The sequence below is a fragment of the Lepus europaeus genome, chromosome 7 (genome assembly GCF_033115175.1).
Source record: "Lepus europaeus isolate LE1 chromosome 7, mLepTim1.pri, whole genome shotgun sequence".
NCBI lineage: Eukaryota > Metazoa > Chordata > Mammalia > Lagomorpha > Leporidae > Lepus > Lepus europaeus.
The window spans coordinates 33,346,266-33,364,715 of record NC_084833.1 but is presented as its reverse complement, the minus strand read 5'-3'; the positions used below and the strand labels follow the sequence as shown (position 1 = coordinate 33,364,715).

The 18,450-nt window shown below is 41.8% G+C and overlaps 1 protein-coding gene across 1 annotated transcript in view; it reads left to right on the top strand.

Annotated features, from left to right (window-relative positions):
* Window positions 1-18,236, top strand: part of ELP4 (elongator acetyltransferase complex subunit 4) — a 276,483-nt gene extending 258,247 nt beyond the window's left edge. The window contains exon 10 of the mRNA XM_062198049.1: window positions 17,766-18,236. Coding sequence (XP_062054033.1) covers window positions 17,766-17,897 — 132 coding nt within the window. The 3' untranslated portion in view covers window positions 17,898-18,236. The remainder of the gene's footprint in view (window positions 1-17,765) is intronic.
* Window positions 18,237-18,450: the final 214 nt, after the last annotated feature.

Genomic DNA, 18,450 nt, shown 5'->3' with positions numbered 1-18,450 from the left:
TATGTATATTTTACTTGACTTAAACCTTTAAAGATTAGAGAATAACCCTATATAACAATTACAAAATTACTTTCCTCCACTATTTCATTTTGGAGCATAATTCCACAAAAAACAAAAGGAGCTTTCCCACAGCATACCTGTAGACACTGAATGAAATGACAGCAATATTCAGGCTTCCTACTTGAACCAAAGTAGCTCTTCCTGCCACAGTGAGAAGTTGACACAGGATTTAGGCAGCTTGGTATATATCACATCATTGGTTGTTCTGTGTTTTGAAGATCTTTCAGACATCCGCGTGAAAAGATTTAGTTCAATGGTGACATTCTATAGTGGGGGAAAACTATTCCACATGTAAAAACAAATGAATTTTTAAAGAACAGAAAATAATCTCTATGAGAAACTACTTCTAAATTATCCATGTGAAAATTAAACTTAGTTCTTGTTAACATTTCTACTGAAACATACATTTTGATTAAGCCAAACAAACAAACCAACCCTAAAAGTAGGCATAGTCATTTATCTATATACTCACAAATATTTGGCTCTTTTTTGTATTTTTCATCAGTTTTTTTTTTTTCTTGCTTTATTGGCTTCATTTCCTTTAACTTTACCTCCCATTATTCCTGGAGAGGCTTTCTATCTGAGACTGAACTGAACCACTGCTTCCTTCTTATCTGGGAAGTCACTTGAGCACAGTTACTCTCTGCTGTGATGGCCTCATCTCTAGTCTGTGTCCTTCAGCGAGAGTGAGGTCTTTGCTGCCCCATCATTGCCCTAAGGGCTCTCGCTTTGCCCAGGCTGTTCACTGAGCTCCCTTTCAACATGGTGAGGAGGGGAGTCTGTGCAGGGGGAGAGTGGCTCTGTGAAACCAGTGCGGTAAAGACGCTGCTACTTTTAAGTGAAAGTTGGGGTGGAAGATTTCCTGCTTTCAGAAATGAAAGGGAAAATAGAAATTTCCATTTTATATCTGAAGACTCTGAAACAAAGGTTTTTACCAAGACTTTAGCAATTAATTAATCTACAGATTTAAAAGATTAAAATATTAATGACAGCATTGTCTGGTTATATATATGTATATATATATATATATATATATATATATATATATATATATATCGTATACTACCACTTATTATCACCTGCATGTTAAGTGTGGAGCAAGTGAAACACACACCACCTGGGAGGAGCATACCTATATCTGTCCATGAAGACTGAGGGAAGAGCATCGTTGTAACCGATATTTCTCGTTCCTTATGAAAAGTTTTTACACAGCCCATATGGAGAAAATCACATCTCCTCTGTCGAATGTGAAACATGCCACCTAACTGCCTTTGTATGGAAGCTCATACAACATGGCAAAAATCATAGCACTGCCATCAGTGCACCTCGAACTAGTAAAAGAAGTCGGGAATGGTCTGGCCAAGACGAAACAAAAAATGAATGTTTGTATTATACCCTTTTCTGTCCCAATCAACCCAGGTAGACTTTGTCAGATACCTATGGTAAAGAAGAACTTGTTCATGCATGCAGAACAGAATAAAATCAGATTAAAAGCTCCAGGAAATCAGCCTGCTTTAAAAAAAAAAAAAAAAAAAAACATAAAAATGGGCCTATCCCTTCAAGCTCCACAAACATGTTCATTGTCGTGTTTCAGTCATGTAAATATGTTTCAGCATAAAGTAACCAAGATTTCCTGTGACAGAGCCCTCCTCACTGGGGAGGTGGGGGCAGGGAGGGGCGAAAGGGGACTAAATAACCCCCGGCCGTGAAGCCTGCCTTTGGGCAGCACAGACTTCAGTTCTGAATGCCCAGAAATACTTCGCGGACATGCTAGGCTGCCTAGCAATGGGGATTTTCTAATTCTGGCGAGCTCGACAAAGTAAATACAACTATTGAACATAAGGCAGCGCCTAATAAAAAACAACAATCCCCCCCTTGTAAACACCTACATTTGGCCCCATTATAAATTCTTTCTTCATACCCAGGAACTAGCAGACCCTTAAACGCGAGGGTCTTGAAGTACCGAGAGAGCAGTGGGGAGATCCAATGTGGTCGGGATGCGTTACCTCGCTCTTTCCATGGGGCACTTCCTACCCCATCTGGGGGCTTTAGCGAGTACTGTTCCGCATGCACTGTAGTGCATTATGCACAGAAACACACTGGCCATTATTGCCCTCGGGACCCGCTCGTGCACAGCAAGGGGAAGTGCACGCATGGCCATATATGTGCAACATAGCCTGCAAAACCACGATTGCCACATTTCCAAGAAGAGTGCCCATCGAAAGCTGCCAGTTCTGGAGGTGACTGACAGTAACACCATAACCTAAGCAATCTGGCAAGCTCCCTGACTCCAGCCTAGTCACATCTTAGAATTCGTCTGTCCCAAACTGTGTAGTGATCAGTCAGACCTCAGCCGATCCCTCAACTGGGTAGTAGATCTGTTGTAGTTCCAAAAACTGCTAGGACTTAGGAACTGCTTTTGAGTGTACATGCCCAGTTATCTACTAACAGTTTATTGAGTAGGAGGTTTCGTATTTCAGTAAGAAGCAAACATTGGTTTGAATTCTAGTAGACAAAAACAAAGAGATTGCAAACTCCTGCCACCTCCAGTGCAGTTTCCACACCATATGCTTTAAAACAAAAAAAAGGAGAGAAAAAGGAACTCTCCTATAATTAGTAGTTTGAATTTATTTCTGAAGGAAGTTTTTTTTTTCCCCAAATTCAACACTCAGCTCTAAAAACACTGTATAATCCTAAAATAGCTTAGTATTCTTCGGCCACCTGAAGGGTAGCATCCAAAATGTTGTTCCTTAAACGTTCTATCGCTTATGGTGAGTATGGAGAGGATTTCCTTGTGAAGCAGGCTTGAAGATCCTAGCAAATCTGCAGTGTGCCCTAGGAGGATCCCAGTTGTCTTCTGTCTGCTGCAATAGCAGCAGCAGGCTCAGGTCTCAAGCATCCCTACGCTGATCCTGCTGAAGCTTCATTCAGATTCTACGCACTCTGGAGTATGCTCCTGCCTGTATTGTGTGTTCCAGGAGCATGCAAGCCTTGGGTTCTGCAGCAGTTGGAGAACAGCAACACAGGTTCCCCGAGTGAGAAGCCCTGCTGCACAAGTAAGAAAAGAGGAGTGGAAAGGAGGCCCTTTGGGCGATATGAGGAGGCCCATCAGGCAGCAGTGAGTGCCCTATGCATCACAGGAGTGGTAGTGGCCATGTGTGACTTCTCCATCCCATCCCTTTGTCCCAGAGCAGAGGCCTCTGGGGTTCCCAGGGCAGTGGGAAGGCATCTTTCACTGTGTTTTTGCCATCCAAGTTTAGGTAGCAACGTAAGTCGCATTATTCCAAATGTCACCTAAGTAATTTTTCCCTGACCCTGCATATGTGGGAATATTAATAGAAATAAAATGAACAAAAGAACAAAGGTAAAAGGAAAAGATACTACCTTTAGTTTGTAGAGAAAGTAAAAACCACTTTCAAGCAAAGTTCTGCAGGAATAATCTAGTTTGTTCTCTGTCAGTGTTTGAAATAAGGGAGAAAAATAACCTGACTACACCCACATCTGAAATGGCTGAAAATTCAAGAACTCTGGGACTGAAACAGTACCATTCTTTTCTTATATAGCTCAAAAGATTTCTTTTCTTTAAAAAAAAAAAAGTTTTTAGGATTAGTTATTTGAGAGAGTGGCATGAAGGAAAGAGAATGAGAATGAGAAAAGCGTCCCATCTGCTGTTTCACTCTCCAGATGCATACAGCAGCAGCCGGGGCTGAGCCAGGTGGAAGCCCAGAGTCTGGAGCTCTATCTGGGTCTCTCACATGGGTGGCAGGGACCTAAGTATTTGAGCCATCATCTGCTGCCTCCCAGGCACATTAGCAGGGAGCTGGATCAGAAGCAGAGGTGGGACTCGAAGCTAGGTACTCCCATATGGGATGCAGGCATTCCAAGCGGTGACTTAAACCACTGTGCCACCATGCCTATACCCAAAAGCTATTTTAAAAGATATTTTAAATCATTTAATTCAGCAAACCATCCCCCTACAAACAGTACTGCTAAAGTTTCTCCTTCGTGGACATTCTATGCAGGGCTCACTCCTCCACATGCACTCTTCCTGTTGAGCAAGCAGGAGATTCAGAACCACAATGCCCCTCCAGGAAAAGGGATTTCAGGGGCCTGGAGGCTGCTGATACTGTGGGTTATAGGGCTAGAATATTTATTCTGAATCAGAAGGAAGCAGATTCTAGAACAGCCAGTGGATGTCACCTTTTGTAAAATTCCATGTTAAATAGAATATTTGTGTTTGCAACAGGTATCCTTTCCTATAATTGAAAAAGTCCATGCATGACTCTGTAGGGTATAGGTAAGAAGAGGCTTTTATTCATAAAAGTAAGTTCATATCAGTTCCTTACCCTTAAAAATTAAATTCAAGTCACTTGACACTACACAAACTTACAAGACCTGATACCTGCCTACCAGGCCAGGCTTCTCATAGCCACTCCCCTGCTCACTAACTGCTCCAGAAAAGCTGGCTTTTTTTTTTCTTCCCTTCAAATATGGCAACTTTATTCTCACCTCAGTCTTTTCCATTTTATTCCCTTTACTTGGAACTTCTTTCTCCAGGTCTCTTAGATCCCTTCTCAGACTTTAGTCAAATGCACTCTCCAGAAAGACCTTCCCCAGCTAAAGTTACAAGCCCAGCCAGTAGCATCTCACCATGTTTTATTTCTTTGTTTTTTTAAAGAGTTTTTATTTGGAAGGCAGAATTACAGAGAGAGAGGTCTTCAATCTGCTGGTTTACTCCCCAAATGGCTGCAACAGCTGGAGCTGCACCGATCCAAAGCCAGGAGCCAGAAGGTTGTTCCAGGTCTTCTACATGGCAGGGACCCAAGGACTTGGGACATCTTCTACTGCTTTCCCAGGCCATAGCAGAGAGCTGGGTTGGAAGTAGAGCAGCCGGGACTTGAACAGGCTCCCATATGGGATGCTGATACTTCAGGTGGCAGCTTTACCCACTATCCCGCATGTTTTATTTCTTTAGAAGCACCTCTCTCCAAATCGTTTTCCTTGTTCATCTGCTCTCTTGTATGCTTTCAACCCCTCCTTGAGTCCTGTGAGATTCTACCTAGTATCCCTTCTGAGGTTGTGAGTTCCATGAAATCAGGGATCTTGCCTGTTTTGCTAATGGTTTTGTCTCTAGTACTTGGACAAAGTGTTGAGTAGAAGTGTTGGCTAAAGTCAGATTCCCTGAGTTCAAATTCCACTTGAATGCCCTCAGGTTGCCACACCACTTCAGAACTTTTCTCATTGTTTCAGACTTGGTCACACAACTAGCTGCAAGGAGGTTTGGAAAGGAAGTCTTTAATCTGGATAACCAGATAACCAAGGGTTCCTGCTACCAAAGGAAAAGGAGAAAGGAGATATTGGGGGATAATTATCTGTGGTTCACAACTCTTCAGAACCCAAATATTCTTGCCCAACCTTCTTCCCTCACAGAGACTCACCCCCTCTTCAGGGGTAGATGAGGAATCTTACTGGCTAGAAATGGCAGAATTTCTCTGCCATGGCAGTAGAGGACTTTAGCGCCTGGAAGAGGCTAAAGACTTTACAACTCTCTGGAAGAAACTCAAACTCCCTTCTCCATTATCCTCTGCATCCCTTCAGGAAGTAACTCCTTGCCCATTATCATCCCTGGCTGTGTGAGGTCACCATTGGAAAATATGCCCTTTGGAGGCTACACAGGTGTCCCAGTCCACTTACTGATAAATCAGGTTTGAGGACCTGTGGTTATTTTGGAGGTTGAATAGCTACAGGCTGTGGTTTACAGTTCCCTCAAAACATTACAAGGTTCTCAGTCTGTTTGCTTCTCTTTGGTTCCACATGCAAGTGATTCAGCCAAAAGCTTGTCTAGACATAGCTCTGGGATTCAATTGCAGGACACAGATGCCACTAGTTATTTTATGCAGAAGGAAGTTTATAACAGTTATCTGGGGGTGAGTGAAATTCGTGTTTGCAACAGCTGCCAACAGAAACTTGGGAGAGCTAGCGGACACTGCCACCAAACTGGCCTCCAGGGAAGCTGCTCCCTGTACCCCAGTCAGGAAGGTGAGGAATTGGGAGACTGCCACACTAGTGCTATTAACTGAAGACACACACCTCTGTGGCTGCATCTTGGGGATTTGTAAACTTATTGCCACCACTTCAACTGCTTCTTGACCCCTACAGAACAAGTAACTGGACCCTGAAACATTGGCCTGGCCTTGAATTTTTACAACTGCCTCTTGACTCACATGAGTCAGTTGACGGAGCACTGGAATACTGATGCCAAAAAACTGTCTCCACACAATGCTTGTCAAGTGCAGTAGTTAGAGAAGCAGGAAGACAGCTCCTGCTCTCCTCCATCTTCTAAACTGAACAAATGCAGCTAAGCCTAATTCATGGCTTTCCAGCCCCTGACATGTACGAAGGCTTGGAATGGACACAAAACACCTATTCCTTTGTCACCCACAACTGTTATCTTGGTTTCTGCCCTCTTTTCTTCCCTTACCCCCTCTCTCACCTTGTTAGGAGCTATCTGGAAGCCATCTGAAATAATAAACTTGATTGGGAATGCAACACCATTAATCTGACTTTTTACTCTGAACTGGCTCCCATTTTTTAGGCCAGCCTCTTAACAAAGGTATTTACCAAAGGCTTAGGAACACAGATGTCACCTGCAAAAGTTACCTGCCTTGGTGTGCAGGTGCAGAAACAGGTATTTTCAGCTCTGTGAGGCCCAAAATTACCAAGCCTTTAGCCAGAACACCTCCTTTACAGAGCTGTAGTCCCTCTGCCTTTTGCAAATTCTGTAGCATTAGCTTGAGTTCTTTTCTTTTATAAGCAATTTTGTTCAAAGTGATAAGAAGCAACCAACACACCAATTTTCTGAATGTCTCACATGGAGACACAGATTAGAAGGTACAAGCTTCGCCTTCCAAGTTACCACAAGCATGAAGGCTCACCAGCCTTCCTAACTACAACATTTGACCCTACTGTCTGTCTTCCAGCCACAAAGCCATTAAGTGTTCCACATGCCAGGTACCAATATGGTATAAACAAGACAGAGGTTAGGCTGTTAATACATAGATCCAAAAATACAGTGGCTTAAGTGACATGGAAATTCATGTATCTTAGGGCAGGCATTTGGCACAGCAGTTAAGATGCTGCCTGGGATGCCTGCTTCCCATATTGGAGTGCCTGGCTTCACTTCCAAATCCAGCTTCCTGCTGGTACACACCCTGGGAGGCAGCAGGTGGGCCTCAGGCTTGGGTCCCTACTATCCATATGGGAGGCCCAGATTGAGTTCCAGGCTTCTCGCTTTAACCTGGCCCTGCCCTGGCTGTTGTGAACATTTAAGGAGTGAACCAGTATGTAAAAGATTCTCTCTCTCTCTCTCTCTCTTGCTCTGCCTTTCAATTAAATTTTTAAAAAGAGAGAGTGAAATGGACACTATGAGAAACAGTGACTTAATCAGCTCTTGTCCTGACTGTTGATGTACAATGTAATACTTTATCCATTTTAGTATTTTTTTGTTCTAGTACTGGTGGTTGAACTCTGTAATTAACACACAATTATTTTTAGGTGTTTAAATTTTAACTGAAAAGTGATCCTTGTTAAATATAAGAGTGGGAAAAAGAGAGGGAGATGTACAATTCGGGACATGCTCAATTGGACTTGCCCCAAATGGTAGAGTTAGAAACGTGCCAGGGGATTCCAATACAATCCCATCAAGGTGGCATGTACCAATGCCATCTCACTAGTCCAAGTGATCATCTTCAGTTCACAGTTGATCACACTGATAGGTCTAAGAGTCAAAGGGATCACACAAACAAAACTAGTGTCTGCTAATACTAACTGATAGAATCAAAAAGGGAGAGAACGATCCAACATGGGAAGTGGGAGACACAGCAGACCCATAGAATAGCAGATGTCCTAAATAGCACTCTGGTCTCAGAATCAGCCCTTAAGGCATTCGGATCTGGCTCAAGAGTCCATGAGAGTATTTTAGGCATGGAAAGCCTAAAGACACTCTGTCAAAAAAAAAAAAAAAAAAGAAGACCTAAATGAAAGATCTCTGCGAGTGAGATCCCAGTAGAAAGAACGGGGCCATCAAAGAAGGAGGTACCTTTCTCTGAAGGGAGGAGAGAACTTCCACTTTGACTATGACCCTATTGGAATAAGCTCGAAGTTGGCAAACCCTAAAGGCTTCCATAGCCTTGGCAACTCATGACTAGATCCTAGGGAGATTACTGATGCCATAAACAAGAGTGTCAAATTGTTAAATCAACAACAGGAGTCACTGTGTACTTTTGTCTCATGTGGGATCTGTCCTTAATGTGTTGTCCAATGTGAAGTAATGCTATAACTAGTACTGAAACGGTATTTTACACTTTATGTTTCTGTGTGGGTGCAAACTGATGAAATCCTTACTTAGTATATACTGAATTGATCTTCTGTATATAAAGATAATTGAAAATGAAAAAAAAAACTTGGTTTTAAATTGGAAATTGCATAGAAAATTAATCAATTTTTAAAAAATATCATGAAGGATCTCTGTCCTCAACGTGCTGTACATTGTGATTTAATGTTATAACTAGTACTCAAACAGTATTTTTCACTTTGTGTTACTATGTAGGGGCAAACTGTTGAAATCTTTACTTAATATATACTAAACTGATCTTCTGTATATAAAGAGAATTGAAAATGAATCTTGATGTGAATGGAAGGGGAGAGGGAGCGGGAAAGGGGAGGGTTGCTGGTGGGAGGGAAGTTATGGGGGGAAGCCATTGTAATCCATAAGCTGTACTTTGGAAATTTATATTCACTAAATAAAAGTTTAAAGAGAAAGAGAGAGAGAGAGAGAGAAAGAGAGAACATATACTCATATAATTTATCTCATTAGTAGGAGAAAAATTACTTTCAAAAAAGTTCATATATCTCTCACATAGGAACCCAAGGCTCTTCAAGTGGCCAGATAGTATGAGGAGAGCCCAGGCTCTCTCTATCATAGACTACATTTTATGGTCCAGGATGGCTGCTTCCACCCCTACCCTCAAATCCACTTTTCAACAATTGGGAGGAGGAAAATTAGGTTTGTCCCTAGCATTTGTGGAAGCTAGAGCAAGAGTGCAAATTAAGGATCATATTATTATTATGTCTAATATAATAATATATTATTATAATATAATGTATTATATATTAATATAATATTATAATAACAAAGCATTAAATATCCTTTAACTTCCTTCTTTCACAAACATACCTCCCTGAAAAGCTACATTTATGTTTAGGACCAACATTCTACCCCAAAACAAGGAGGCATAGGGAGAATGGCCTATAGCCTACCTCCTTCTCTTCCCAGCACCCACTTCGCATCCACAGGGAGCCACTCAGACATGACTGTGGATGCCCGGCTTCTGCATCCAAACTCTGCCACACTCTGCACAAACAGCTGTCCCTTGGCTACTCCTTAAGTCCCAGGCTCTACATATTCACCCTGGGGGAACAAGCCTGGGGAAGAGAACTGTAGCAAGCCTTGTAGCCTTTTGGACAGGAAATCCTGAGGTCCAGAGTACCAGCATGTGGTCCATACCGAAGGCTAGAAGCTGTAGATGCACATCCCTGTAGGACTGTATTTCCTCAGCCCTGAAGAGGAGCCTCGCTAAAGGAGGGGTGGATCGGGGCTCAAGGCAGGGCCCCTCTTGCTGAGGTTGAAAAGCCACATTGAGGGAAAAGGAAAGGAGGTGGTACGTCCCCGCTTCAAGGACCTCACTCTGAAGTGAACCATAACACTTCGGCTCAAGATGACAAGACCAGAACTTAGTCATTCTGCCTCATCTATTGGAAAGGGAGTCTGGGAAGTGTGGCCTTTATTCTAGGAGGCCAAGTGCCCCTCTTAGAGTCAGAGATTCTTTTATTCTCTGGAAAGAATAGATACTGGGAGTAAACAGCCTCCGCCACTGACACATGCCTTGTTACAGATCGCACTCCTGCTTAGACAAGTGCGTTCTTTACAATCTGCTTCCAGAGAGGTGAAGTCGGAGTCAAGACAATGCTGTTGACTATAATTGATGGTCAAAATAGTTCTACACCTGAGGATGTTTCAATGAGTAGCCAATATACATGTTCCAGCTCAGGAAGTTTGTCTAATTTTCAGATCAATCAGAAAGAACCAAATGATTTTTATTTTCAATTTGAAGAATAGAGAATGATGATGACACTCAATAAAACAATTTTAATCTTAAGCCCTGAGAGCGATTGCTTCTTAAACACATAAAAACTGAAACCTAAAACCTAACCAGGTATGACAGAATTATTATATCCAGAGATGTTCAGCCAACACCAAACGTACACTCGCAATTCAAAAAGAGCAAAATTTGATTCTGGCTTTGTTTCCGCTGCCCTATTCATGTATGAGATTAGTGCATCTTGCACATTGTAAAATTTTAACCACATGTAAAATCATTACAATAAATAATAATGCAATAATTATGGAGAAATATAATGGTAACTGTAAAATGTAAGTGTATAATAGCACATAACCTGGATTTGTTTCACAAGTTGAGACAATGCTCTAAAATCATGTGCAGAAATAACAATACCTTGATCATGAATATTCAGTATATCCCTCTGTCCTCTCTGGAAGGAAGTCAGTCTGTCTACAAAAGAAAAGGAAGAAACATCTCTCTGTTTATGCGTAAGAGCAAGACAGACTCTAAACACATCACTTTAGCTCCTGCCCTCTCAGCTGGTGGAGGCATCAGGTGTGCATTTTCCTTTGTCAGAAACCGAGATTAGAACCCCAGGCAATGGGCAGTCGCTCACATACCGAGTGACTGCTTCTGGATGGCCATCATCTTGCTGTGCCCCTCTCCAAACCAAAGCATATAATTAGTTGTCTTCCAATATCCATTTACTCCTTCTTGCATGGTAATAGTCGTGTTCAACATTTTTACATATTCAATATTTCCCAGCCCCTCTTGCAGCCTAGTTCTGGCTGTTTCTGAGTTCTGGACGAGAGCGGAAGTGATGTGCCCAACCGTATGGCGCCTTCTTCATCAGCCATGAAGCCAGGAGGGGAACGCATTGTTATGAATAGCAGGCCTGTCCGTCCAGCTCTGAACTGCCTCCTCTAGACCATAAAGTGTTAGAGAAATAAATGTCTATCAAGCCATTGTGGAGAAGGCAGGGTCTCTATATTATAGCTGTGTGGCCTCTACTCTTATTCACTCTCTGCTGTTCAGAGTGGAGCACAACACAGTATGCCTGCAGAAATCAGCAAATCATCTTGCAGGTGAGAGCATCTCACAGTGTCAAGAGTCTGGTGTGAATAGGATGCCATGTCTCTGTTCACTTGTTTCTTCAAATGATGTAAAGGGGAAAAATGCTTTTAAAACTTAAGTAGAGGCTGGCGCCGTGGCTCAACAGGCTAATCCTCCGCCTTGCGGCGCCGGCACACCGGGTTCTAGTCCCGGTCGAGGCACCGATCCTGTCCCGGTTGCCCCTCTTCCAGGCCAGCTCTCTGCTGTGGCCAGGGAGTGCAGTGGAGGATGGCCCAAGTGTTTGGGCTCTGCACCCCATGGGAGACCAGGATAAGCACCTGGCTCCTGCCATCGGAACAGCGCGGTGCGCCGGCCGCAGCGCGCTACCGCGGCGGCCATTAGAGGGTGAACCAACGGCAAAGGAAGACCTTTCTCTCTGTCTCTCTCTCTCTCTCTCACTGTCCACTCTGCCTGTCAAAAATAAAAAAAATAAAATAAAATAAAATAAAAATAAAAATAAAATAAAAACTTAAGTAGAAAGATTATCTTCTGATATTTTCCTTATTAACTATGTTGTCAGCAGTGAAAACATCTGGGGAAGCTAGATTTTTAAAAATAAGATGGGCATTTGGCACAGCAGTTAATGTCACCGCTTAGGACACTCGCGTCCCATGTTACAGTACCTGGTTCAAGTCCCGGCTCCTCTACTTCTGATCCAGCTTCCTGCTATTGCACACTCTGAGGCAGCCGAAGATGGCTCAGCTACTTGGGTCTCTGTCACCCAGATGGAACCATTGGAATTCCGGGCTCCTGGCTTCAAACTGGCCCAGTTCCTAGCTTCTGTGGGCATTTGGGTGGTGTGCTAGCAAATGGAGGATCTTTCTCTGTCTCTCTGTCTTTCAAATAAGATGAAAATAGTAATGCAAAATTTCAAATAATGAAAATAAGATGGACTCCAAATTGCCTTCTTAATACAGTCATGCCTATTTACACTCACACCCAACATGCCCCCTTTTTGCCACCGCCTTACTAAGTATGATGGAAGTTGTTTACACTGTGTGAACTTCAGAGGTAGGGGCTGTGGTTGCAGTTTCCTTTGTGTGTTTTCACAGAGTCCAGTGGAGGATAAGGTATACTAAATAGTCAAATGCTGGTTTACTGACAGAGACCCCGTGGCTAAGTCAGATATGGCCTTGCTATCATGTATAGCTCTGTGTAGTTCATTATTTGTGTAGATTTATTTCCTTGTCCACTTCACTTTTGGGTGTGGACATTTAGCCTAGTGTTTTAAGATGCTGACTAAGATGCCTGCATCCCATATTGGAGTACCTGAGTTCAATACTGGGTCCCGTCCCTGAATCCAGCTTCCTGCTAATGCAGACCCTGGGAGGCGGCAGTGACAGCTCAAGTAATTGGATTCCTGCCAATTACTTGGATTTTCTTCCTGGCTGCTAGCTTTAGCTCCAGCCCAGGCCTAGCTAATTGCAGGCACTTGGGGAATTGAACCAGTGAGTGGGAGTCCCCTATTTCTCTCTTTCTCTTTGTCTTCTCTTTTTTCTCCTTCCCTCCATCTCTAATAAATAAATTTTTTCTTAATTATAAAAAATAAACAGACTTATTTGTATCTTGTTATACTATATAACATCCTTTTCTTGGAACAAGAGGTATAAATAAATTCGTGTAATACTCTTTAGTTCACAAACATTTTATCTCATTGGATCCTGACAACAGTCTTGGGAAGGGAAAATTATTCCCTTGTGATCAGTGAAGACCCTGAAGCTTAGACAGTTTGGTTAACTGATCCAGAGCACACCAAGAGTGAACAGGGTGGGCATTTGAGGTGGTAGTTAAGATGCCTCTTTGGATACCCATATCCCCTTCGGGAGTGCCTGGCGTGGAGTCTTGGCTCAGCTTCCTGCTAACGCACATCCTGGCAGGCAGCAGGTAATAGCTCAAGTACCCAGGTAGAAGACCTACATTGAGTTCTTGGCTCCTGGTTTCAGCCTGGCCCTCCCCCAACCCCTACCTTCAAATAAATTAAATAAATAACTATTAAAGGAAAAAAGAGTGAGTGACAGGGGGAAGTATCAAACTGCTACTGTCTGGGTCCATGTTCAGCGCTCTCGTCAACAAGCCCTGGCCACCTCTGGTAAGGGACCAGTATAGAATCTCTATGCTCTAAGGTGTTGACAAGTTTTCATTTAAATTGACTATGTGTTAAAGAAAAATTTTTTTAAATCTGCTAGAGACATTCTGAAATATTCATGCCTATTTCTATGATTCTAAGAAACAAAAATTGTGATGTCAGAAATGTTTAAAAGGATTAAAACAAATATCTAACTGCTAAAGATTAAAATGTACTACATCAATTGTTTTCAGAAAACAAACAATGCCTGGTGGTTTGATCATGACAAAATATGAAAAATACAAAGTGATTAAACTTATTTTAATGGGCATTCACCTGCAATTTGTCTCAAGTCCAGGTGTAATCTAGATTCATTATCTTGCCCCTTCTGTCTGGGAACTGAGAGTGCTGAGCACAGGGCTGGCAGGCTGGAAGAAAAGGAATTAGGAAGGGAACTGCTATGCCAGGAAACCCAATTCTGTGTGTCCATAGGATCAGTTTAGTTGTTGACACAGAAGGAACAAAATATAGACAGTGGCTAAGCCCAACAGAGACAGAGAAGAGAGGCAGGCAGAGGTGGAAGAATCTCAAAGTCCAGTCTTTCTTGCTTCCACCTTGGAGTTTCAGAGCAAATCACTTTTGCTGCCGCTGCTTTGTTAGGAAGCTGGGCTTCCCAAGGACCTCCGGCTGCCTTTAGACAGGCGCTCTCCCACGCTGCCGGAGTCCTGTGCTGGCTGTAAAAGACCCACTGGTGCAGTGGGATTGCTGCAAATCATCCAGGCCCATGCGGGAGCCTTGGGAGTTGTCACACCTTTTCCAGGACCCTTTGCCCACATAGAAATCATCAATTTAGACAAGGTATTAATGGAAAAAATAGGCAGGCAGCCAGCCAGATATCCTCCTCCTGTATCAGCAATGCAGTCCCTTCCTCCCAAAACTGGGAAAAGAAAATCAGGTAGAAAAAAATTCAGCTTAAGACCTAAGATACGTGTTTGCTTTTGGCTCTCGCCTCAGAACCTCAGCAATACAATAAGAAAGATAAACACCTTGATCTGGTTTACAAGGCGAAGAGTCATAGAATTTCTAATTTTTATTTCTGACTTTTATTTAAATCATTAGTCAGTGAAACCTCCACATCTGAAAATTTCAGTCTAAAGGAGGTCACCATGCTATGCAGTCTCTGGCAGCATTTTTTGAGACAGATCTAGGGTAGAGCAGCATCTGAACATTTACATGTCAAGTCCATAAATGCTTTGGAAGCCTCAAAGGAAAATTCCCTGACACACCTGGCAGGCCTGGAACCTGATCTCTCCTTCTTCCTCCCTGCTTCACATTGCACTGACACGGTGCGCAGGGGAAGCTCTGAAAGAGAGAAAAGAAAACCCGGCGCTGGAGAATTTAGACCACATCGCAAGTGCATTCAAGTCATAACCAATGAAAGCAGGCAAACTCCACAGAGAGTTGCCTCTTTCCAAGAGCCATGCTTGCAATATTTCAGAGTTCCTGAGCATCCAACTGGTTATATTATGTAGCAGTAGGTTAAGAGCAGTTAATCATATCACCCAAAATGTTGACTCTTAGAAGTTTGCACAAGAATGATGTTTGACTTTTCCTCAAAGCCATTCAACCTGAAAGATTCCCAAGCATGTTGCACGTCACATTTAGCTACTTCTGCTATGAAGGGCTTTCAGCCAACTGGCTCGCATGCCTTGCCCAGAAAAACAGAGAAAGAAAAATGCTTAGCCAGTCAACAAGCAAAGAGGTAAGCCCCTGAAATAGAATGTTTTGTGCCAGTCCTGAATGAGCCATACTAGATTCCCCATTTAGATGATCAGAGCAGCATGACCCTTTTCAACCCACGCCCCTGTAAGTTTTGAGGATACATTTGTTCTACTGCTCGGAATCCAATCCCTTACTCGAGAGTGACTTCAGGCCCCATCTCCATGAACTCTTCCCAGCTCCCCAGCTCCCACTATGATTTCTGCTTTCTCTCTGTCTTTCTGGTACACATTCGGTCTTCACTTATGAGATCATCTGTGTGCTTGTCTAACTCAAGTTACTGGCTTGCGAGGAAACAAGGAGTGGGAATGGTCCTGTGTTCTTAGATCATTTTAGAGTGCTTTGCTTCAAGTAGGTTGTAAATATTTTTTGACCTCAGTTGATTTCCTAAACAGCCTAATCACCATCTGACATCAGCTATGAGGTCCCAGCCAAAAGACACACATTTCTGTACTATTTTCTCAAGTTTCAGCTACCCTTCAGATCATGAATACATCTTAGTCATTTTTCCTTTGCTTATTAACAATGACTGTAAGATCTTAAAGAAGCACTAAGACTGAGACATATAGTTAAGGCTCTCTTTCCTCTCTGACCTCCCCACTTGCTTCCTCACATGGACACTGATAGTTAACACCACAAATAACATTAGTAACCCCAGACTTCAGGACCATTGTCTGCCTTTTGGATTCCTGAGCTTTCATGTTTTCATTTCTACCTGAAATCCTTTCTGGAGCAAACTAGAATTTGAAGAAATGAAAGGAGTTTTAAAACAAGGAAACAAATACATCTTTATTTGAGCTGTTTTTTCTTTATCATTCAAAAAATAGCTGCCTAATTACTTAGTAGGTGACGGGCTGGGTGCAGAGGATCCGAAGGAATGGTTTTGCAGGAATATTACAGCTCTTCTTGACCTTCTTGACCTCTCTGACACCTTGGTAGATCATGCATCTGTAGAAAAGTGTCTGTCCCCTAGATATAGTTGTGTATGTGTGTGTGTGTGTGTGTGTATATAAGTAGAGGCAGGCAAACAAATCAAGGAAAATATTTTCATAAATAATTTTCAATGTTTTAAATATTTTGATCATTTGCACACAGCTTGTGTTTACATGGCAATCAACAAGCCTTTTATCAGGAAAGAAACTAACTAGAACATATGCTTGTGGAGCACAATATTTGGACCAAAAAAAAAATAGTTCTTTTTCATCTTTTTTTTTTTTTTTCATATTGAAGGGAAGTTTCCAAATGAAGGGTTTCAGGTTGTCACGGGCCAATTTGCCTTGAGAAGGCTTTAGTCAGTTATCAGGGAAGAACCCCATCCTACCTTAACTTTAGACCCTCCCATCCATGTTGTACCTCATGCAACAGACACAGGTGTCCCTCAATATCCATGGGGGACCTGTTCCAGGACTCCCATATACACCAAAAATCTAAGGATGCTCTAGTCTTTAATATTTGTGGATAACCTGTGCACATCCTCTTGTGTACTGTAGGTCATCGCTAGATTACTTACAGTACTCAATAAACTGTCAATGCTATACAAATAGTTATACTGAATTTTTTTAGGAAATGATGCCAAGAAAAAAATCTATACATATTCAGTACAGAAGCAATATTTTCTAATATTTTCTACTCAATAGTTGGCTAAATTTGTGGATGCAGAATCTATGGATATGGAGGGCCAACTGTATGTTCCTTTAAATTTGGACTTTTATGGCACAAATCGCAGGCACTGGGGCACTGGTAGTAAAAACAATTTGATAAGAGATACTTTAGAAAACAGAAAAAGTTCTTTTGTAATATGAATATTTCTGCCTAATTGCGGTTACTTCTATAATTATGGTCAGTTACTGTGTCTGCTTAAATCAACCATATGTCTACAAAAGCCATTGGGGTGGAGACACGTTCAAAGCCACACTATACTCTCGAAAATATGACCCAATATTATGCAATAGAAACCAACTTACCAAGACCTGTAGCAGATGTTATAGCTGAATTACCAAAGCATATAAAAAATACTGACCCTGAGTAGAATATTTTAATTATGTCCATATTTATGTGAACATTGTAGTTCTTAGAGAAGTTGTAGCCCTGAAATCGAATTTATAGACAAAGGGGTAGCAAGTACTATGGGATACCCTATTTGCTGAAAAGCTGCATTTGATTCAAAATAGCATTTTGGAGCCCTAGCAAAAACAAAGCAAAGCCCAAAACATCCTGTTGTTCTTTATGTGATATTTTCCAACAGTGCTTTTACTTGTGCTTTTACATGTTTTCATTTCTACCCAAATATGACAAAAATCTTAATACATTTAGGTTTGGACTCTGAAAAGGTTGCACTAAGGTTCCCAGTCCAGTTACTACAATGGCTGCAAAAATGTGTAAAGTCTAATAGGAATGGGATGTGATTATCCTGAGCTGCAGTCTGAAGGATTGTTTTAGCAGGGACTTTATATGCGCGACTAAATGATGATCAACAGAGCATAATATTGTCTGCTGCACTATTCTGGTGAAAGCAAAATTAAATTTTTTCTTCTTTTTTCCCCTGCTCCTGAAATCTCCTGCCCTAGCGACTGCACTTGCCTCCAGACTTGTCAGAGACCGTGAGCCGCTCAAGCAAACAGGATCTGGCAGAATCCGCCAAGCTGCTGGGCCCGGGCTGTGGCACGATGGCTGCAGGCAAGAAGCACCTGGACTTCTAGGGATTCCTCCTTAGCCACTGCATGCAGAATGCTATGACACTCTAATTATGATTGCTAATGGCTTATGTAAATATTTTTCTTAATGACATGACCCTCCAGTCCTTGGAAAACATAGTTAGGACTGTAAAAATGGGGCCGCCATTCTTCATTTTTTAAACCAATTTTTTATACAGAAACAATATAGAATAAATACTTTTATTTTGCATTTTGCTTTATGTGTTATTTAGAGAAAACAGATACTTCTATTTTAAAATTTAAATAAAAGATAAAATTCAAGAAGCCTTACTGGGGTTAGTAGTGTATTTGATTTACTTGGTATCATGAAAAAAGGGCAGGAGTTAGCAGGTGAAACATTGTGAAAATCAAGACTGTGTGTGTAAACATAAATTCTCTTTATTTCTGAAAAAGTTACTTGCTGTCAAAAATGCTATTTTTAATGAAAAATCTGTTAATATATAAAATAAATTTACACTTAGTGTCCCCTATTATTAAACTAAGAAAGAGAAAAAAACATTTTGGGATTTAGACATCATTAAACATCATTAAAAAGTAA